Raw genomic sequence first — 19,839 nt, forward strand, 5'->3', positions numbered from 1 at the left:
ATTTTAGTTAGTAAGAACTCTCTATCCTTCCAATTGTTTAAGTCAAAACTTTATTGTCATCCTTGAGTTTTCTCTTTCCCTTTTTACTATAGTCAATCCATCAATAAATCCTGTTGGCTCTACCATCAAGTTATATCTAGAATGTGACCACTTTTCATACTTCCACTTCTTCTCCCTTGGGCCAAGCCATAATAATATCTTACCTAGTTTACTATGTCTTAACTGGCTTCCTGGCTTCAGCTCCTGCCCAATCCACAGGCAAAGTGTATATAGATAAAACTAGCCATTTGCTAGCAGGAAAGATCTGGAAGCCATGGGCTTCCAACCAATAGTATCTGTCACAATAAATACAGGCTTTCCTGATTAGATGAAAGTGTCCTGTAAAGGACGCTCTTTTTAAACATTCTAAGCTGACTATGGGGTCGCAAAGAGTCAGACACGATTGAGCGACTGAACTGAAGCTAACTAGTTAGAAGAAAAGATGGAAGTGGGTCATCTAAGAGTTATATGATATTATCAATCAGGCCTGGCTTCATGAGCAAGCATCCTGTGCATTTGCACAAGGCCCTGGACTCAGAAGGGTTCCAGACTATATCTCCCATTAACACCCTGAAATTCTTAATAATTTTTGAACAAGGAGACCTGGATTTTTATATTGTGCTAAGCCCTGCATGATCAGCCCTGATTATGTAGCTGATCAGGTGATCAATGCCATACCGTCGTATATGACAGCAGGAATTGAGAGGAAAAAGTAAATCTTGGAATCACTACAGCAGAACAAGTATCTAATGATTGACTATGAAGACAAGGTGAAAATAAAACTTAAAATCTTATTTTCTGGGAAGATAGCAGTGATTTCCATGAAGAACATAGTAGAAAAGAAGATTTGTTTGAGGAAAAAAGAGATCTCTATCAGCCAGAGGAAATGGAGTTTGAGGATTTAACCCCTAAGGAAAGCTGAGACAAAGAGGACAAAATCTGAATTTGCAGAGCTGGGGCTGTATTTGTTATGGTTTAGTTGCCAAGTCGTGTCTTTTGCAATCTCATGGACTATAGCCCACCAGGTTTCTCCGTCCACGGGATTTCCCAGGCAAGAATACCTTGCCATTTCCTTCTCCAAGGGATCGTCCTAACTCAGGGACTGAACCCATGTCTCCTGCGTTGGTAGGTGAATTTTTTACCACTGAGCCCCCTGGGAAACCTGAGGCTGCATTTAGAGTATAAGAAATTAGGTGAGATTACCAGGAATACATATACAGAAAAGGTATAAGGAGAAACTTGGGGCATCTATAACAGGGCTGGAACCAGGTAACATTGCTATATTTTGTCTTTTCTTTAAAAGACTTATTCCCATACCACCGAGTTTCTCTGAAAGAACCAAGCCTGGTCAAGGGAGCTAGGTGGGACCTCAGAGGTATTGTAGGACAACATCCACTTTAGAGATGAGAAACCCAAAGCTCCAGAAAGCAGACCAAAAAAAGAAGAACTCTGCGTTTCCTTTTCCCAGCTGTTGAAATGTGCTGTCCAAAAATTAAGAAAAAAAAAAAATCTTTGGCATCTTGTGATGGCAGAAAGAGGTCTTGGGAATTTGCTGGAGGTCCAGTGGTTAGGACTGTTTGCTCTCATTCCGCAACTGGTGAGAAAGATGCCTTGATTTGACTGGATCCTATCACACGACTTCTCTGTAGGCACTTCAACTCCCCTAATGTACAAAGGTTAATACCCCTCGAGCACGTTTCTCCTCTTCCTCCACTGTGGTTCGAGTTGATGACAGCCCTGAGGCTCCTAGCTGAACATCTGAAGGCAGACTTAAGCCTGGCTGCTCCCCAGTAACCTAGCCTGGGGGTAGGCTCATAGGTCAGCCGGGGAGGGACGCTCTTTTCTGGTTCTAATTTGTCCAAAGGCTGTATTCCTGAAAAGCGTTGAGTGTAAGAGAGCAAGTCTGTGAAATGCCTGGCACAGAGTAAGCTCTAAATAAAGACACAAAATTCTTATGAGCTCTGCATTGCACATTTATTATAAACTCACGAAGCTTAACAAACACAAAACGCCAAACTAGAATTATTGGTGTAATTCTTATAGAAAGGTCACATCCATTTTCAACACTTGCAGTATTACCCTGGATCTTATTGTAAAATTCTTGGAAACTGCCAGGATACTAAAATAACTAGGTATTTATAGCTCTGGTAAAAACTACTGCAATTGTTATTTCAGGATTCTGCACTGCGCTGGGATTAAAAATACAGGGAAACGTCACTGGAGCCATGAAGCTACAACATATCATCTTCAGTAGGAAAATTGTGTGTGTGCGTGTGTTTTTAAAGCTTTGAAGTTTATAGTATAGGCTTCTTCTATAGTAATAGGCTTCTTCCCTATTACAGAAGAAAACTCATGGTTTTTATTATCAAACCATTTTCTTCTAAAATTTCTCAACCAGCATCTACATTTGTCAGCCAGGCACCACAGGGCCTGGGTTAACATGTTCCAGTCCCCATCCGCCAACCGCGGCCACCGCAGTCCAAGAAGACCGGTGAGGACCCAAGACCTGGAGTTGCGAATCTGAACTCTCATCCCATGAATCACGCAGAATCACGGTTTCAAACCCCAGATTCAGCTGGTTCCCTCCCAACGCTCTCTGCAAGGGACCACGGGGGGCTTGTTTCTCCGACGTTTTCTACACGTTGAATAGCTTGTCTCTCGGTTCGCGATAGCTGGGCCGCACGCCCCCAAGTCAGAGGAGGTCACGGGGGTTCACCACCTCGCTAACACCCTTCAATTTGAAGAGCTTTCAAAATATAACAATGCCCACTGACGCCGGGATGAACTTAATCAGCCTGTCTGGGATATAGGGCCCGGCACGGTATTTAGTTAGTACAACCAACCCCTAAGGTAGTACTAACGAGCACCAGGTGGTACTGCCTCCCCGGCCAATCGGGAGCACCACACAGGCGAGCGGGCAGGGACCCTGGGCCACTCTGCGTTCCCACCTGCCCCGTGCCTCTGACGCACTACGCTCCGCGCAGGCGCACAGCGCAGCGGCCGGCCCGGGTCCGCGCGTGCGCATCGCCCGCGTTTCTGCCGCGGCAAGGTCTCCCGGCGGGAGGGCTCATTGCGCGCGGCGAGCTCCGCCTTCCAGCCGGGCGGGGGGCGTGGGCATGGAGCCGGCCGCCGTTGCCTAGCCCCGGACCCGCGCCGCTGCCTGGGGCGCCCCGAGGTCTCCGTCGGGTGGACCGGGCGCGGCCTGGCGCTGCGCGGATGGCCCTGCTCGCAGTTCTCCTGGTCCTCTTCCTGACCGCCGGTGGGAGGTGCCAGGAGCAAGCCCAGACCACCGACTGGAGGGCCACCCTGAAGACCATCCGGAACGGCGTTCACAAGATTGACATGTATCTGAACGCCGCCTTGGACCTCCTGGGAGGCGAGGACGGGCTCTGCCAGTATAAGTGCAGTGACGGTGAGGGGGACTCCAGGCCCTGCGGGGCCCATGCTTTCGGGGCTGTTGGGGGGACTGGGGTCGTGGAGGTGTGAGATGCCCGGCGAATCTTGTCGATGTCTTTCTGGCCCTGGTTTGGAAAAACGTAAGCACCGCTAGGATCTTGCCGTTCTTGTGATTGAGCAACCTGCTGATAAGTTCACACCATTGCTTTTAGAATGTGAGAGGTCTCCTGAGAGTACTCTCCATTCTGTTTCATTGCATCTGAAATATATATATATATATATTTTTTGCAATTGCATGATGACGATTGCCTAAGAACTTAATGACATACGCTTCATGGGGATGGAGTGAAACAGACTGATTTTAGAGCCTTTAAATTAGCTGACTATGCAAAACATACGGAGAATTTTCAAGTCATGCTGTTTTATGATAACTTTTTCAAGAATTGGTTTAAGTTTTAAAGCTACAGAAAATAAATTGCGACCTTTGTACAGACTTTGGTGTACTTTATTATTGAGAAAGAGTTCCGATTGACTCTTCTAGAACGATTCTATCAATACTTGACGGGAATTTTCTTTCCTTAGATGTCAGTGACCTGCCTTCTCATTGTTGGTTGCTGTTAATATTATTCTTTTGATTTACTTTTTCATATTTTTAAGCTTGAATTCTGTTTGAATCTGAGGACTTGTTTGGTGTCATTGTTGGTGATACCTTGGTATTTCAGGCAGAGATCTTTCTTTTGAAGCCCTTGACTTTTTTGAATGCCTAAATGCTATAATAGTTCAGATGAGGTACTTGGGCTTCTTTTTTGAAATTCAGAATGCTAACAGTAATTGGGAGACCATGTTTCCCATATATGTGGACAAGTGTGGGGCCTAGTTAATATCATGTTTGGCAGCTCAAAGTAAAAGGCAACTCGGTGACTTTAGTGGTAAAACTGAACATAGGTGAATTTAAAGGGACTGTCATGTGAAAGCATGATGTAACATGCAGTCATAATTTCTGCTTTTCTGTTAATGCAGGTAAAGAATGAATTATGTGTTGTAAGCTATGAACTGCTAAATATTCCTTCTTAAATGGATGCCTGAATGCTACTACCAGTATTCTATCAGGAAAGGTGTTTTTGTCCTTTTAGAGCTTGTTAGGAGGAATGAGAGAGTAGCTTGAAGATCAAATGGTTGCTTTTCTGGAGACAGACGTCACCATTTTACTTAGTCATCCCCATTCATTAAACAAATATTTGAGTGCCTGGTTTATGGCAGGTGTTCCACCAACTGGAGATTTGGCAGTGAACAAAACCGACAGAAAAATGGGAAAATGGGAAATAAAACCTACAGAATCCGTGTCCATGGCGCTTACATTCTGGTTCGGAGAGACAGTAAACTGAAGACTAAGTAAAATCAGCCAGGTCTGCAGTGTGTGGAGGTCTGAAGTGTGCCAGCACTTCCAGAATAGTGCAGCAAGGAGCCAACGGTGGTGGTGCTGGGAGGCGGTTAGTTTACTCTTTTAAACGGGTTCATGGAAGGCCTCACTAATGAGATACTACTTTAGAAGAAGTCTGAAATGGTGAAGGTGACACCGTGATGAGCTAGGGAAAGGACAATCCAGGCAGAGGCAACAACCAGCATAAAGCACCAGAATTGAAGGGCCAGGCAAGGATGACTCTGTAGGTTTTGGCCTGAGCCAAAGGAAGGATGTAGCTGCCATTTACTGAGAGAGGAAAAGTTGGAAGGATCAGTCTTCATAAACTGATTATGAGTAAGGGTTCTAGAGTTTATTTTTTTACATTTAAAATGTCTCTGAAGTTAAACGGATACTATTCTTTTTCTTTTAACTTGTTGTGTATTGGAGTATAGCTGATTAACAATGTTGCCATAGATTGAGGTGGACAGTAAAGGGACTCAGCCATACATGTACATGTATCCATTCTCCCCCAAACTCCCCTCCCATCCTGGCTGCCACATAACACTGAGCAGAGTTCCCTAGGCTGTATAGCAGGACCTTGTTGGTTAGACATTTTAAACATAGCGATGTGTATATGACCATCCCAAACTCCCTAACTATTCCTTCACCCTGCCCTTTCCCTCAGCAACCATATATTGTTCTCTAAGTCTATGAATCCATTTCTGTTTTGTAAATAAGTTCATTTGTATAATTTCTTTTTAGATTTCACGTATAAGGGGTGTCTGATTCTCCTTATCTGTCTGACTTCACTCAGTGTGACAATCTCTAGGATCCATGGATACTATTCTTATTAAAAATATTGTTTTAATCTTCCCTTTTACTTACACCTCTTCCACAGCCTCACTAAATTTACCCTTTAGAGCAAAGTTTCCAGCATAAAAAACACAAATGAACTTGAGAATTTAGGAAATGGTATGTTTCAGTGAAAATCTTTTTGTGTCTTAGTAAGTACTGTCTGCTCATATAGGACTCATAGGTTCCAAATCACCAAATTAATAATTTTGACATAATGAAAATTGTTCTTTAATTGCTGTTACTTGAGAAGTCTCCCTGGAACAGTGTTTCAACCTTTCCTATATTTTGAAGTGTTGAGTGACCTTATCAGAACCAAATAGAAACAGACAAATCTCAAAACTGGAGGAGCATGGTAATTAAGGGATGTAGCAATAAAGGACATGGCAGCCCACTGCAGCATTCTTGCCTGGAGAATCCCGTGGACAGAGGAGCCTGGTGGGCTGCTGTCCATGGGGTCGCACAGAGTCGGACTGAAGCGATTTAGCAGCAGCAGCAGCAATAAAGAAGTCAAGGGAGCCTTTAAAAAAAAACAAAAAAACTTAATGACAGAAGAGGTGTTGAATTAAAGGGCACAGATTTGTTGCATTCATCTATCTTTGCTCTGTGGAAGGAGAAGCTGTATGAAGACTTTCTCCCCCTGGCCATCCTCCCTGGGGTGGGAACAAGGCTTTATTGAGAGTGAAATAAAGTAACTTAGGGGAGAAAACTTAATGGCCACTATTTTTTTTTAACTTTTTTCTCCTTGACAGCAGAGAGGATTGAGGGGAAAAAAAATTTCCAATTTCCTTTGAAATATAGAAAATAAAAATTGGCTTGTAAAGTGTTTTTAATTATGAGTAAGCCATTAATTCATTCAGTGATTGATGTCTTAACAGGATCCCTTTGGCTGTTGTACTGAGAATAAAAAGAATCAAGGGAAATGGAGGGCAGGGAGCAAGAATGGAGGTAGAGTGGCAAGTGCAGGAATTCAGACCAAAAATGGTGGTCCTTTTGTTCCGGTTGGTAGGAATAAAAGTGGTGAGAAGTGGTTGGATTTTGGATATATTTTGAAGGAAGAGCTTAAAAGGTTTACTAATAGCTTAGAAGGAGGGTGTGAGTAGAGTAAAAAAGGATTCCAGAGTTGTTAGTCTTGAGTAATTGTGAGGATGGAGTTGATGTTAACTGAAAGGGGGGATATCATGGAAAAGATAGTTTTGTGATTCATTAGGAAAATAATAGCATATTTGTATGCTTTTGAGAATGACTAGTAGAGAGTAAAAACACTAATGAGGAAAAGAGAAAAGAGAATTACTGGAGTTACAGCCTTTGGTAAATGAGAGGAGTGAGTTCTAGTACATAAATTGATTGGCCAGGAGCAGTGATGGCGTTTCTCTGTTAATTGCAGCAAAGGTGTAGGATGCATGCGCACATGCCGGTTGGGGTAATGTGCACGTTCTCTTCTCATTCCTTGGTTTTCTCAGTGAAGTAGGAATAGAGGTGATGTGCTGAGTGAGAAGGTGGGAATGAAAATGTTGGTTGTTGTTGTTTAGTCGGTCAGTGATGTCCGATTTCTTTTTCAACCCCGTGGACTGTAGGCCACCAGGCTCCTCTGTCCATAGGGGTTTCCTAGGAAGAATACTGCAGTGGGTTGCCATTTCCCCAGGAAGTATTGGAGATTGAGGAAAATAGGAGAGTGAGTATACTAGGGGGAAAAAGTGGCATTAGGGCTTTTTGGAGATTAATAATCAGAAATTTAAATTCTTAAGTGTTTGAGAAAACAGGTTGGAGTTCTGTACTGTGCTTCCTGCAAAATGCAGTAGTAAGAGCTTTCTGAGACCCAGTAGCCTTCCCCTTATGCCTCTCATCTGCTTCAGTGTCTTTCAGGTGAAAGACATTGGTCTGTTGAAAATATTTAAACCAAATTAAGAAACATATGTAGAAAAGAACTACCTTTGTCTTAGTCCAGGTGGATCTTTAGATTTCAACTGCCCATGCAGATGATAAAATGGAAAGCATCAAGATAAGAGCAGTTGTTGAGTTAAAAAATGAGGTCAGTGAATAGTATTTGCGTGTAGTTGTGCGAAGTGGGTTTGGTTTGTTTTTAAAACTCTTATTCATAGCCCATTTTCCCTTTAGCTTTCTGTACACAAATGCTGAGAAATTATACTTTGTAATTTCTGCTTATGTATTTTAGGAGACAGTGACCACAACACACTATGGATTTTTGGTTTGACTCATGTTGTTTCTTCTGCTGTTGAGTTTTTACTTGCGCTGTGTATTAGTCTACTCAAGTTGATGTAATGAAATACCACAGACTGGGTGATGTAAACCACAGGAGATTATTTCTTACAGTTCTGAAGGCTAAAAAGTCCGAGATCAAGGTTGAGCCAACCCTTCTCTATGGTGAGGGCCCTCTTCCTGGCTTGCAGACCTCGGCCTTCATGCATGGTGGGGGCGGGGAGTGCAGGAAAGTAAGTTCTCTGGGCCTCTTCTTAAAAGGGTACCAATCCCGTCAGGAGGCCCCTACCCTTGTGACCTCATCTAAACATAATTACCTCCCAAAGAACCTATCACCAAATGCATTGATAGGGCTGCAGCATATAAATTTGGGTGTGGGGAAACACAGTTTAATTCCTAGCACTTAGTAAAAACTGGCACCCAGTAGAAGTGCTAAGTACTTTTAATGTTCAGCAGCTTCTAATACCATTTATAACAACATTTAAAATAGTATTAATACAGTTGTAATCTTGGTATCCATATCGAATTAACCTTTTTTTCTTTTTCTTAAACTCTTCTCTATTTATTTAAAATTTTTAAAATTTTATATTTGCGTATAGTTGCTTTACAGTGTTGTGTTAGTTTCAGGTATATAGCAGAGCTATTTAGTTATTGTTGTTCAGTTGCTAAGTCGTGTCTGGCTCTTTGCCACCGCATGAACTGCAGTCTGCAGGCTTCTCTGTCCATCACTGTCTCCCTGAGATTCCCCGAACTCATGTGCATTGAGTCAGTCAGGGTCTTTTCCAGTGAGTCAGCTCTTTGCATCAGGTGACCAAAGTATTGGAGCTTCAGCTTCAGCACCAGTCCTTCCAATGAATATTCAGGGTTGATTTCCTTTAGAACTGACTGGATCTCCTTGCAGTCCAAGGGACTCTCAAGTCTTCTCTAGCACCACAGTTTGAAAGTGTCAGTTCTTCGGTGCTCAGCCTTCTTTATGGTCCAACTCTCACATCCATGTTTAGTTATACAGGTACATATATCTATTCTTTTTCAGATTCTTTTCTCATATAGATTATTACACAGTATTGAGTGGAGTTCCCTGTGTTGTACCATAGGTGTGGGTTGATTATTTTATATAGTAGTATGTATATGTAAATCCCAACCACCTAGTGTATCCCTCCCCCTACACCTTTTCCATTTGGTAACCATAAGTGTGTTTTCTAAGTCTGTAAGTATTTCTGTTTTGGAATAGATTGATTTGTACCATTCTTTTAGATTTCAGATATAAGTGATATCGGAGAAGACAATGGCACCCCACTCCAGTACTCTTGCCTGGAAAACCCCATGGATGGAGGAGCCTGGAAGGCTGCAGTCCATGGGGTCGCTGAGGGTCAGATACAACTGAGCGACTTCACTTTCACTTTTCACTTTCATGCATTGGAGAAGGAAATGGCAACCCACTCCAGTGTTCTTGCCTGGAGAATCCCAGGGACGGGGGAGCCTGGTGGGCTGCCGTCTATGGGGTCGTATAGAGTCGGACACGACTGAAGCGACTTAGCAGCAGCAGCAGCAGCAGCAGAAGTGATATGTCTTTCTCTGTCTTACTTCACTTAGTATGATAGTCTCTAGGGCCATCCATGTTGCTGCAAATGGCATTATTTCATCCTTTTTTATGGCCGTGGAAAATGCCATTGTATTTACGTACCACATCTTTATCCATTCATCTGTTGATAGACATTCAGGTTGTTTCTCAATGGTAAAGAATAGGCCTGCAATTCAGGAGATGCCAGTTCTGTCCCTGGGTTGGGAAGATCCCCTGGAGGAGGAAATGGCAACCCACTCCAGTATTCTTGCCTGGGAAATCCCATGGACAGAGGAGCCTGACAGACTACAGTCTCTGGGGTCTCAAAGAATCCCAGACGACTGAGCGACTAATACACACACAGTAGTTATGGAGGTTTGTGTGCAATGGAGCAGTGACTGAGGTTCGTAAGATACAGTTCTTGCCCTGTAGATTTTAACCTAAAAATATAAGCATTAGAACGTGCAGGAAAATAGGTTGGATTTATGTTTCATACATATGGACCCAGTCTGGCCTGTAAGCTCTGGAATAGAAGTCCAGAATAAGGATTTATATGTGTGTATGGTGTAGAATTACAAATAAACTGTCAGAACACTTTATGAACTGCCATCTATGTGTACATCTATACATTTGTACAATTTTGCTTGAGAAGTAAAAATAATTTGGTAGACAAATCAGCATTTTTAAGGCTCATCCAATTTAACACATATTCACTTATGTCAGCATCAAACAGTAAATATTTCCAAGGCTAGTCCAGCATATTGTAAACTGTGTATTTTCTAACATATTTGAGAATTAATTTTTATAACATTTGTATTTTATAGGATCTAAGCCTTTCCCACGTTATGGATATAAACCCTCCCCACCGAATGGATGTGGCTCCCCACTGTTTGGTGTTCATGTAAATATTATTCTTTATTTGTAAGTTTTTATGATTGGTAGTCTTTGTAACACTTGATAAACCATCAGTGTGTTCTCAGGTTCAGAAATAATTTTCTTTGTTATAATAGTGATCTTCTATAGCTAAAACACAATAAGTTCTAATGGAACTAAATAATGTAAAAGTCATGTTTTGTTTTTTCTAATCCTGTAGATGTTAATACCATTTAAATGATATTTCCTTTATGTCACAAATATGATTGAAAAGTTTGGAGTATAGAAGTAACACTACTTAGGATGAAAAAGTATAGGAAAGCATAGGATTGTCTGGGTTGAAACCAGACTGAGTGGGATAGCTGTGTGTTTGTTATAAGGGAGGCTGAATCTGAGCCAATGTTATGGGAAGAAAATGTTTTGTGAAAGTGATTCCTGGACACAAAGGTTTTGCATATAAAATTACTTTAAATAAAAGGAATAATAATATCTTTAGGGAATTGGCGAACACTTAAAGATTAAACATAAAAACCAAAAAAAAAAATTCAGTTGTAGGAGCTTAGACGTTATCAGTGACATTTCGTAAAAAGGACATTGTATTGAGAATCTGCCTGCAAGGCAGGAGACCCAGGTTCAATCTCTGGGTCAGAAGATCCCCTGGAGGAGGGCATGGCTATCCACTCTAGTATTCTTGCCTGGAGAACCTCATGGACAGTGGAGCCTGACGGGCTACAGTCCATGGGGTCACAAAGAGTAGGATACGACTGAGTAACACTAACACTGTATTAAGGGAGGAGGTACAAACTACTTTGGAATGGCCAAAAGTCATACTTGTGTAGCCCCTGAAAAAAATCTTCTAAAGTTCCTATCTTTATCTTTTTGTTTTTAAAATTATGTTTTATGTCTTGGAAATTGTTTGCTATCAGCAGATGACTGCAGATACTCTAAGATGGCAAAATAGGGAGCTTTGGGGCACGGTTTCGAGGGAGAGGATGCAGTAACCTGGGGGGTGCAAGTGAGAGTAATGGAGAGAGATTTAACCTGAAGAACATTTGGAGGCAGAAACAAATTTTGAAAATTATCTATACAACAGTATTGTCTTTGATTTCTAAGTCTCTTTGAATGTACTACTTCAGAGAAAGGTTGAATTTCATCAACAATAATCCATCCAAATATCGCTTTCAGCTTAACATCGGCATCCCTTCCCTGACAAAGTGCTGCAACCAACATGACCGGTGCTATGAGACCTGCGGCAAAAGCAAAAACGACTGTGATGAGGCGTTTCAGTCTTGCCTGTCCAAGATTTGCAGAGATGTGCAGAAAACACTGGGGCTGGCTCAGCACGTGCAGGGTAAGGCTGATTTCATGCCATGGGGGTGAGCATGTGTTAGTATCAGATTCGGAGAAGGCAGTAGCACCCCACTCCAGTACTCTTGCCTGGAAAACCCCATGGACGGAGGAGCCTGGTGGGCTGCAGTCCATGGGGTCACGAAGAGTCGGACATGACTGAGCGACTTCCCTTTCACTTTTCACTTTCATGCATTGGAGAAGAAAATGGCAACCCACTCCAGTGTTCTTTCCTGGAGAATCCCAGGGACAGGGGAGCCTGGTGGGCTGCCGTCTATGGGGTCGCACAGAGTCGGACACGACTGAAGCGACTTAGCGGCAGCAGCAGTATCAGATTTACTGACAGAAATCTCTCACTCTGTATTACCTTATCTGTTGTGACACAGTCCTGTCAATTTCCCGAGTTGATTTTGTCATCTAAAATGATTTACAGTCACGAAGCAAAAAGTGGTAGGGAACCTTGGGAGCAGGGTGTGTGAGGCGGTGAAGAATTCATCCAAGATCTTGTGCCCTGTAGTACAGTCCTAATTATCCAGAGCCTGAAGTTCGAAACTCTGGATCCAGTGAAGTTCCCAGTATAGCACAGTGGATTTGGAGTAGGAAGTTCCAAAGATTTGCATCTTAACTCTGTCTCTGTGTTGGGAAGGTTCTCAAAACCCACCCCCAGGCTCAGTGATTTGCTAAGTGGACTCATGGGGCTCAGCATGGAGTCCTATTCATGGTGATGGTTATTGCAGAGTCAGCAAAGATGACTGGGTGTTTCAGTATCCTCATTTATAGAATGAGAATGATAATACCCATCTTGTAGAGTTGTCATAAGGGTAAAATGAGCTATTTGTAGAAATACACATTGCTGTACAAATACCAGTAGTTAACAAGATTTTTTTTTCCCCTACTGACAAGCCAAAGAAAATACCATACACTGAAATAACAAGAGGAAGGGCAATAAGAGGCAGGAAAGGAAATTGCCATTTTTAAGCACTTTCCATAAGATACTGTGCTAGATACTTGAGACATGTTTTCATTGATGTTCACAGAAACCCAAAGTACTAGTTGGCATTATGCCCCTTTCTAAAGGAAGGAAACTGAGGTTCAGAAAGAAGTAACTTGTCCCAAGTTACATACATCTGTCTACTCCAGTATTCCCCAAGTCTCACAGGTGTCTTGGATTTTGAAATCCTATTATTAGTAATAACTTGAAAGTAATAAGGAGGAAATCTCTGTTCCAAGTGAAGCTTGAATTCACTCTCTCTGGATCCCTTTAAATGCTTTTGGCTAAGGTAAACTAGTTGTCCAGCTGAAGCACAGATACATGTCATTTCTGCTTTCTGACCAAAGGATATACTAATGTTAAATGATGAAACCGATTTCCTTGTAATTTCCTATTTAATAATCATAACCTTTACACTTCTGCAGTTAGTTGTATTCCTTAATGGCGCAGTCTTTTGGAAACTTTGAAAATGCCAAGAATTTGTAATGAAAAGTTTCTTTCTTAACCTGAATGTTGGAAACTAGAAGTATTTGAATAACTAAAAATCACTCTGTGCCACGTCTCTGTAAGTATATTAAGATAATCTTGGACTTCCCTGGTGGTGCAGTGGATAAGAATCCGCCTGCCAATCCAGGAGACACAGGTTCGGTCCCTGGTCTGGGAAGATCCCACATGCCATGGAGCAATGAAGCCCACGTGCCACAGCTAGAGCCTGTGTTCTAGAGCCCGTGAGCCACAACTGCTGAAACCTGTTTGCCCTAGAGCCCATTCTGGGCTACAAGAGAAGTCACTGCAGTGAGCAAAGGCCATGCACCACCACAAAGCGTAGCCCCCACTCCCTGAGACTCGAGAAAGCCGGTGAACAAAAATGAAGACTCAGTGCAGCCAAGAAAATTTTTTTTAAAATGTTAAAAAATAGATCATCTTACCTGGGTGTTCTAGGTTTCTTAGAATAAGAAAAGTTAAATCTATTGTCTTTTCTTACAGTCTTTCAAAAAATTAAGAATTCCCACCAGAGGAAAAACACCTTCGATTCCTGTGTCTCCCCTCCCTAGCCACATTTGGATATTGGTCAAAGAGAGAGACTGAGGTCCATTTACTTTAAGCCTCTTAAATGTGTGACCATTAAAAGCTATTGGCTTATAATTAAATGTTTTGAGGTTTCTCCATTTTTAACCTTCACTTTTTTCTGCACCTATAAGTCACTCCTTAAAGAGCAAACTGAAGAGTGTCATCAGGCTTCTCTGTTAATGGTATTTTTCAGATACCAGGGAAACTAACAGAGATGAGCTTATCAGTGCTACTGAGAGAGACTCATTATCTGGTACAAAAAGTTGGGTTGAATAGTTGCATGCAAAGAAAACATACAGGTGAAGAGGCTGAAATGAAAAGTCTTTGTATGTACGTTTATGTGACTAGTTTGCGAGCGCTTGGGAAGATGTTCACCTAAAATGGATTTAAGCGCCCACCAAGGCCGTGCCTGACACTGGGCTGAAACGTGTAATATATGTGACGAGTGAGTGATGCTTTGCAGTTGCCCAGCAGTGATGGCACTTTCTTACTTTGCAGCCTGTGAAACCACCGTGGAGCTCTTGTTTGACAGCGTCATACACTTAGGCTGTAAGCCGTACTTGGACAGCCAACGAGCCGCATGTAGGTGTCGCTACGAAGAAAAAACCGATCTTTGAAGAAGATGCTGACAAGTGGTGACAGCACATGAGGACAGAAGAACATAACCCTTGACAAAGAGCTAATGTCTTTACAGCCTGAAGTTGCCTTATTTTTGTGACAGGATTATTTTAAGACCTTACTCTGACATTAAAGCTTCAAGCTACAGAGACAAATGCAGGTTATCTTCCCAGACATTGCTGCCTTAGTGTGCCGCATTGCCGTGACCGGTCACAGAACGCGGCGCGTGGTAAGGGGGGCATTTTTTAAAGAAAGAGTATGACTCAGTTTTCACAACTGTATTTACCAAAAAATAAGGTCAAACGTGAAATTCATGATAAGGTATGTTCAACATCATCTTATTTGGCAATAGGTGAAGTCTTCACTTAGAAGTATGTTTGTTTTCTGTAAAATTTAAAATATACATATATGCCCAGAAGGATCTGACTTTTATTTTTGCTCTTTTAATTAACACATACTATACAGTTTTTCCATAGCCCACTGAAACATAATGAATAAGCCACATTTCCATGAATGATGGGACTAGTCACAAGCACAAGGGCATGTCTGTTTCTCTTGTAAAATTGGAACCATCTGCTGGGACCTCTTAGGAAGCAAAACTAGTATATCTAGGTATTAATATAATGTGCCTACAAGATGACATGAACAAAATTCAGAAGCGTAGCCATTCCCATTTTATGAACCACTCATGACAAATGCCGTATTTTGCTATAATTTGCCTATTGGAGAAAAGATGGATTCAGTAAGACAAAATGACGAGTTGTTTAATACACATCAGAGCAATATAATCTATTATGCTTTGGTATTTACTCCTTAGTACTTGCTTTTCATAATAGATTTGGGGATATTTTTTAAAATACTGTAAACCTTTTACTAATACTGGCCTTAACAAAATTGTTCTTGATATTGTTGGGTTTTTTTTTTTAAGTCTTTAACTTTGGAATCAAAAGAGATGGAAAACAAGATACAAAAAACTGTCTTTTATAGAGCTCAATTTGTGCTGAAAATTATTAATGCATATTTAAGAGCAAATCCCAGAACTTTAGCTGCCTCTGAAAATCTCTTCAGCCCCTTGGGAACTTCAGCTGTGTCTCTCTACCATTCTTTGCTTACCACTGGCTGTTGACTTTCCCTAGCGCAAGCTGTGTATGTCTTCTGGGTAACCTATGGCCAAAGTTATTAAGATAAACCGCTTGGAAAGTCAGAGAAAGACAATACCAGGGGAAATGGTTCTTTTTAAATCACTAAATCTTTTTAAATCATTGAGAAGAACTAAAATATGTTTTGGAAAAAGACCACATTTCCTAACTTGGAATATATGTCATTGCTAAGAACTTGATACTCCCCCAACTGAGATGATGGCGCTCTTCTGCTAACAGATGTCCTCTGTTAAACAAAGCAAGTGTGTGCCTCAGGGCTAAGTAAGCAAACTAGACTCCAGTCAGCAATATTTGACCGGGTAGCTTTAAACTTAAAATAGATCCATGGATTTTCTTGGCAACCTTGGCTTTCTCAAGAGGACAAAGTCAGAATGTCTTTGTAAAATATTTAATTCATTATCATAAATGTACAGATATCAGTAGAAGCAGCTTTTATGTTCAGATTTTTAAAAACTTGTCTAGGAATAATTTTAGGTTTACCAAAAAGTTGCAAAGATAGTATAGAGGCTTCTCATATATACTTTATCCCTGATGTTAACTAAGGCGCCAACATTGGTTGGTTCTATTAATGCAACTCTAGACTTTATTTGAAGAAGGCAATGGCATCCCACTCCAGTACTCTTGCCTGGAAAATCCCATGGATGGAGGAGCCTGGAAGGCTGCAGTCCATGAGGTCGCTGAGGGTTGGACACGACTGAGTGACTTCACTTTCACTTTTCACTTTTCTGCATTGGAGACGGAAATGGCAACCCACTCCAGTGTTCTTGCCTGGAGAATCCCAGGGACAGGGAGCCCGATGGGCTGCCGTCTATGGGGTCGCGCAGAGTCGGACACGACTGAAGTGACGTAGCAGCAGCAGACTTTATTTGACTTGCACTAGTTTTTCCACTAATGGCATTTTTCTTTTCCAGGATCCACTCTAGGATACCACACTGCGGTTAGTCATCATGTCTAATTAGCCTCTAGTCTGTGATGGTTCCTCTGTCTTTCCTTGTTTTCCTTGACAGTTTTGAGAAGTACCAGTCGGGTGTCCTGTAGAATGTCCCTCAATTTGGGTTAGTCTTTCCTTGTGTTTGGACTAGGGTTATAGATTTTTAGGAAGAAAACCAAGAGTTGACCAGTTCTTCTCATCAAATCATACTGGTAGTTGATTGTTACCAGCTCGTTAGGTTAACTCTAGACATTTGGTTAAGGTAGTAGTTGTTAGTTTTCTCCACTCTGAAGTTACTATTTTTCCCTTCCTATGCTTCTGTTCTTTGGAAACCAGTCACCAAGTCCTGGCTGTGGTAGGTGGGGGATGGGCAAGATTACATTCCACATTTTGATAGGGGATTATATCTAGATATACTACTTGAAATTCTTGTTAATCTCCCCCTCACCCACTTATTATTCAATTATTTGTATTAGTATGGATTCATGCTTATTTCTTTTGTATTCTGGGTAATAGATACAAATCCTTTCAGCTTGGCTGTTGGGAATTAGGTCAGGTTGACTCTGTATGTGTTTGACCTGCACCCTCCTTTTAACTTTTGAGCATCTCCATACTTTCTAGCCAGAAAGTAGGAAAGTTGCTTCAGGCTCATCTTCTATATTCCCCGCCCCAGCCCTAGAATCAGCATCTTTTCAAAGGTTACTTTGAAGAATGGTTTCCAGTGGCATGTAGAAACCAAGATCTGGACAGTGGATAGCTTGTTTCTACTGGGGTGTCACTGCTTCGAGACCCTCCCACCAAACAGAGCTAGGAAATATATGTATACTAACCAATGTACATATCTGTAATTACTTATGTGTATATATATTAAGCTGTCTTCACTTGAATTCTGTACAACAGGGCATATATTTAAGTTTTAAGGATGGTATTTTCCTTATCTACAGAACACATTAATGAAAAAACAAAATCACATGCCAAAAACCTAGCTTTTAGCAGGTCTTTGCATGACATATATTGATATTTTAAAATAATAAAACTATATTGCCTTCAAACAATGCCTGTCTTTTTAAAGTCTTTTGACTCACCTCTTCCAGGGACAGATATGGCTGTACTCATTTCATAGTTGGAGAAACCGAGGTACAAAGAAGTTGCAATGAAGACAATTAAAAGACGAGGGCAAAAGCAAATTAAACCCATCTTCTTGAGCAGGCTTTCTTCAGTGACCCCCCAGAATAGTCTAGACTAGTAGGACTAATTAAAAGGTGGTTTTGTTAGCTTATAACTACTTCTCCCTAAAGTAAAAATGTGCTATTTCTGTCAGTATGGATAGAAGCACAAGATTGTCAGGTCAAAATGATCATTATTTTATGTACAAAACAGGAATAACATCTACCAAAGTGAAGATAATGGAGTCTTTCTGTAAAAACAACTCTCTTTTGTAGACTGGCTTTATTAACTTTAGGGAGTAGAATGAGACCGATTAGGTAAGGACCCTTCCACACAGATAACGTTGCATTGGCCACAGTTCACAGACACTACCTGCAGTGCATCCAAGCCTTGCAGAACACCTGGCTCTGATGCTTGAAACAGCCCCCTCAGTTTGCTGTTTTTCCTCAGAGTGTTGGTTCAACCAGTATATGAAACAGAACTAAATGAAGAGTTACCAATCAAAATACCTGAAACTAGACCAACAGTGTCATCTTTGCATTCAGGCTGCAGTGATGTTATGCTTGGTTTGGTCTCAGGCTTAATTTGGTTTCCGAAACACCCTTCAGTCTCCTTGCTGACTGCTTAACAAATGCTTGTCTTTGTTGGCTCTCAAATGTTGGAATCAGAATTATAAAAATTCGGTATAGGAAAAAACAAGGTTTAGTGGGGATAAACACTGAAAAAAGAAAGCCCACGTTTTAAGTTTTAGAATTCTCTCTGAATTTAACTTTAGCCCATATATTTCATTCCTTGGATAGGTAACAGTTGACTAAGAGCTTCAGTTTCAGTAAATTCCATAAAAGTGACTATTATAATGGCAAGAATCAAGCCATCCTGTCAGGTAACTTTTGGTCTTTAGTATATCTTAATTATTTTAATAATATGGATATGCTATGAGTTCTTTTTTTTCATTCTTTGAGAAGGACCAGATTGCTCGGTAGAATTCTAATCCGTCTGTGTCTCAAATGAGAGCATGCTGCAGAGTCACTGGAGGGCTTGTTAAAATAAACTCCTGGACCCCACCTGCAGTTTCTCATCCATAATGTCTACACAGGTCCCAAGAGTTTGCATTTCTAGTATGTTCCCAGATGATGTGGACACTGCTGGTTCGGAGGCCATAGTTTGAGAACTGTCTAGATAATCTTCAGCAGCTAAAAATAACACCGACCAAAAGCTTATTGTGGGCTGGGTACTATTCTAGGAGTTTGGCAGTTTCTGTCTTAACTATTGAATTAATTTGGTCCCCATTTTAAAGAGAAGAATGTGAAGCTGCGAGTGGTTAAACTGCCTTAATTGTCCAAAGCCTCACAGACAATAAACTGATGGAGCAAGGATTAGAACCTTGGCAGCCTATTTCCCAATCACAGACACCCTTTTTCATGGGGTTAGGGTGAGGGGATAGCTATTGCTTTAAAAGGCTAAAATTTAGCACTTACAATTTTGAAATGGCTATCCTAATACTTTATACTTACATTTCCTAAGGTAAATAAATCTTTAAAATATATCACCCCATATGCTCTAAAGGCAATACAGTATTCTGAGATAACAAACATCTGGGGGGAAAATTTAATTGCTTTCATCTGTTCCTTTCAGGTAAATGGAAGGTTAGCCAATTGGAGTTCCACTTCTATATAAGGAGTATTTTTAGGGCTCAAGTAGAGGAGACCATGAAAAGTAGGCTGAAGAACAGGAAGCTCTGGTGGTCAGATAACTCATTCAAATTGGGTAAAGTCCAGAGTACAAATGCTGAAATTATGAATCTCATTCAATGGGTAAATATTTATTGAGTACCTTCTACATCCTAAGCAACTTCCTGGTAATAGTCAAACCAAAAGAAGGCCAAGTCTACTTTCAATATGCTTAAGATGGTGGCAATAAAAATTTACTGAGCTTTTCACAAGCCAGGCACTGTTCTAAATACAGTAATTTAACTCAATTGTCTCAACCAGCTTATGAGGGACATACTGATACTCCATGTCTTCACTGCACTAGGAACAAAGTGATTTCAGAAATATTTTATACCTACAATAAAACGAACAGTAAATGGCATGGAAGGAAAGTTATGACCAACCTAGACAGCATATTAAAAAGCAGAGACATTACTTTGCCAACAAAGGTCCACCTAGTCAAGGCTATGGTTTTTCCAGTGGTCATGTATGGATGTGAGAG

The 19,839-nt window shown here is 41.2% G+C and overlaps 1 protein-coding gene across 1 annotated transcript; it reads left to right on the forward strand.

Moving 5' to 3' along the window:
- Positions 1-3,054: 3,054 nt before the first annotated feature.
- Positions 3,055-17,516, forward strand: PLA2G12A (phospholipase A2 group XIIA). Its single transcript, XM_019962317.2, has 4 exons — positions 3,055-3,451; positions 10,295-10,371; positions 11,529-11,694; positions 14,251-17,516. The coding sequence occupies exons 1-4, from the start codon at positions 3,256-3,258 to the stop codon at positions 14,367-14,369; spliced, it is 558 nt and encodes a 185-aa protein (XP_019817876.1). The 5' UTR covers positions 3,055-3,255; the 3' UTR covers positions 14,370-17,516.
- Positions 17,517-19,839: the final 2,323 nt, after the last annotated feature.

This window comes from Bos indicus, chromosome 6 (genome assembly GCF_029378745.1).
Source record: "Bos indicus isolate NIAB-ARS_2022 breed Sahiwal x Tharparkar chromosome 6, NIAB-ARS_B.indTharparkar_mat_pri_1.0, whole genome shotgun sequence".
Classification (NCBI taxonomy): Eukaryota; Metazoa; Chordata; class Mammalia; order Artiodactyla; family Bovidae; genus Bos; species Bos indicus.